The sequence below is a fragment of the Egretta garzetta genome, unplaced genomic scaffold, assembly GCF_000687185.1.
Source record: "Egretta garzetta isolate BGI_Z169 unplaced genomic scaffold, ASM68718v1 scaffold1021, whole genome shotgun sequence".
Taxonomy (NCBI): domain Eukaryota; kingdom Metazoa; phylum Chordata; class Aves; order Pelecaniformes; family Ardeidae; genus Egretta; species Egretta garzetta.
In genome coordinates, this window is record NW_009258752.1 from 339737 (window position 1) to 343083 (window position 3347).

The window sequence follows — 3347 nt, forward strand, 5'->3', positions numbered from 1 at the left end:
CCGGTGCCGGGGCGGGGGTGATGGCTGTGCCGAGGGGCCGTGGCCGCGGGGGGCACGAGCGGGTGGGGCCCCCCCGTTGCTTTGCAAGCAGCTCTGAAGGCAGCCAGGCTGTCGCCTCGTGCCTCGGAATTGCCCCTGCCCCGTGGCGCGTTCAGACAAGCGTGTGGGGAGACTTGTTGCTTGTCGGGGCTGACCTTCTCGGAGGGGTTTTGAGAAGCAGCTGTTCCACGCTTCAGCCGGTAACTGGGGCGCAGGCGCTTGCTATGATAAGTGATAAAACCCTGCGTCCGAGCATGAAACGTCTTGTCGTTTCTGATCTGAACCTGGAGCGCTGAGAATGTTTGTTCAGCCGAGTGGGGCCCTTCTGTCCTTAGGAAAGGCTGCGAGCTTGGAGGTGATTCTTCAGACCTGCTGTTGTTGAAGCTTGCCAGGTGGGAGCAGTGGGAGGGGAGCTCAGATGGGGCTTAGCAGTAGAAGTTAGTTGAAAAGAAGTAGTCTCATGTAGAGGAAGCAAAAAGGGTGCTTAGGAGCTGGGAGAAGGAGCAACTTTGCTTACGCTGCCGTAAGTGTCTTCCGGTGCCTGGACGGGTGGAGGTGATTAAGGGGGAGTCAGTATAAAGAGACTTAACAGAGGATTGCAGACGACCACAGTCTTTGTCAAAACTGAAGCGTAAACCTGGTCAAGCGCACATCTTTTTGAAAGGTGGTTTCTGCTGTCAGCAAGTGGCCTGTAAGAAAGCCGACTCGGTGCTTGACCGGATGCACGTCTCAAATGGCTTGGCTTCTTTTCTTTTCTTCTCTAGGGCAAACGCACCAAAGTTAAACTTTGGAGGCAGCACTGCAACTCAAGCTACTGGAATCACAGGGGGCTTTGGATTTGGTAGCTCTGTACCAACCAGCGTGCCCTCAAGTCAAGCGGCAACCGCTTCTGGCTTTGTGTTTGGATCTGCTGGCACCACCACCACCACCACTGCCGCCACCACCGCCGCCGCTCAGTCTGGGACAACTGGAGGGTTTACTTTTTCCAGTGGTACCACAACTCAGGCCGGAACAGCCAGCTTCAGCATTGGCACCGCAGCTCCGCAAGCAGCGCCCGCAGGGTTGACCTTTGGAGCAGCGCCTGCCGCTGCTGCCACCACTGCTGCCACCTTAGGAGCTGCGACCCAGTCAACAGCCCCCTTCAGCCTTGGAGGGCAGTCAGCAGGTGAGTGCCTGGGCTTGAAGTGGCAGCTGTAGTCAGGAAGCCAGTCAGCAGGGAGGGCAGCTGGGGATGGTGTGGAGGTTCTGCAGCCCCCTGCTGCTGCTGGTGTGACGTGAAGCGCTGGCTGGCATCAGAAGTGGGTTTTCTGGTATGTTTATCCAGGGTCTTCAGCGATGAGTAACAATTGGTGCTTAGCCTTTGGCACCCGGTTTTTGTGGGAAGTAGACGACTGCAACCTCATGCCTTATTGAACTTGCGTTGGTCGTTTGTTTTCTTAGAGGCCAGCAGGTAATACGGACAGAAAGCCCCATCCATTGGGATCCCAGCAGGTGTGCCTGAATCCGTTTGCTTCTTCACATTGCTGTCTAGGCCAGCCTGGCTAAGCAAAGCCTGTATTTGGGGAAGGTTCTCAGGACAGCACCTTGGTCTGGCCGTTTTTTGTGATGTTTACGTTCCCAGAGGCAGGAAGCTGCCCGCTCCTGTAGAGTCTGGCAGAAGTTCAGTTTGCAGCTTTTGATTTCCTTGTTGGTGCCAGTGCAGGCCTTGTAGGGAAGGTCATCAGCTCTGGGGCGAGGGTGATGTTCATCTGTGTTGGAATCATTCGTGAAAGTCTTTTTACGTGATGAGCTTGCTAGCCCCAGTTCATTTCCTGGATAAGGCAGTGTGTTTGTTACATTGGCTGTTAATGTTTTTTCTTATACTCTTACCGCTTCTAATTTGCTTATTGCTGTGCAGAGTGGAAACTACAGTGTCTCTGTAGTAAAAGGTTTGTCTTTTCCTTGTTCCAGGTCTAAATTTTGGGTCATTGCCTTCAACAGCGGCCACTAGCACACCCACGGCAACGCTGACCACTAGTACCAGCCAGGGACCTGCTCTGTCCTTTGGAACCAAACTTGGAGGTAGGAAGTGATTTTAGGAAATAGTTGCTCAAGGTTTTGTGAATCTGCTGTCCTTCTGGGAATGGTTTTCTAAACCGGAGTCTGGAACTGGTCTGGAAGCGTTTGTCGCTGTGCATTTGCAATGGCGTCAGTAGTCTGTGGCAGTTCATACAGCCCTTGAACTTCGTATCCTGTATTTTTGATTGCGTCCCACGTGCCAAATTCTGTCCTGTAGTTCTTGCTCGAGCGTAGCGGAAGGGAGCCACGGGTTGAAAGGGGTACATTGGAAAAGAGATAGAGTTGCAGCAAAAGAAGAGGAAAAAATAGTTTAGAGTGGCATTTGTAAAAAAACTGGCGTAGATCTGTATCCCACTCTCAGCGTGACTGTACAAGTTCTACACTTTTTCTGTTTGTAGTAACATCCACGGCAGCTACAACTGCCTCTACCACCACGACGTCCATTCTTGGGTCAACAGGGCCTACGTTGTTTGCATCAGTGGTGAGTTCTTCAGCACCAACATCGTCTACCACCACGAGCCTGTCACGTAAGTCACAACGTAGAAGTTTTGTGTTAAAGCCACACTGATTACTTTTGACTGATCAGCTGTGATTCGTAGATGCCATATATACCAGCCATATATACCGACCTGTATTGTCAGTAGCTCTGCAACGCTTGCATTGCTGCCCTCGTCCCAAAGCTGGCCTTAATCTTGGTGTTTAAGAATGCTTGTAAGCTAATGGGCATTCTCTGCTGATCAGGGTGTCTGAAACCTTGTTCTTAGGTGACAATAGGTGGGTTGTTTCCAGGCAATGAGAAGTGACCGGCATTGTTTCCTGCAGCATGTGCCACACTGTATTGCTTTAGCAAGGAGGCTCATGCAGCGATTGCGCTTCCTGCCTGCCAGCGTTCGGTGCCCTTTGCTTACTTTAGCATTTGTTAGCAGTTCCGTGTTAGGGAATTCAGAAGAGGTAAAGAGAAGTGACGGTAGCTTGGCACCTGGCTTGATAAAGTATTCTGGAAGGCTCGCAGAGCATTCTGGCTATTTGATGGGTTCAGCCTGCCTGTTTTCATGTTGTGTCCGGATGATCCTTCACCTAGAGAGTGATCCTGGTTAGTGCAAATAAAGACCAGCTGGAGATGGGTGAGCAGGCAGGGTAGAGCTTTTCAAAGGGGCGCTGTATTTAATGGGTTATGCAAACTGTGTGTGTTGTCTTCTGTTTACAGTTGGTGCCCCGTCCACTGGGACAGCCAGTCTTGGAACGCTGGG

General features: G+C 51.8%; 1 protein-coding gene across 1 annotated transcript; it reads left to right on the top strand.

The window, feature by feature from the left end:
* Positions 1 to 263: 263 nt before the first annotated feature.
* Positions 264 to 3341, top strand: LOC118451689 (nuclear pore complex protein DDB_G0274915-like; the record flags this gene model as incomplete). Its single annotated transcript, XM_035888796.1, has 6 exons — positions 264 to 270; positions 350 to 431; positions 804 to 1204; positions 1990 to 2100; positions 2496 to 2624; positions 3305 to 3341. Coding segments are annotated over exons 1-6 (767 nt in total), but the record flags the coding sequence as incomplete, so codon positions are not given.
* Positions 3342 to 3347: the final 6 nt, after the last annotated feature.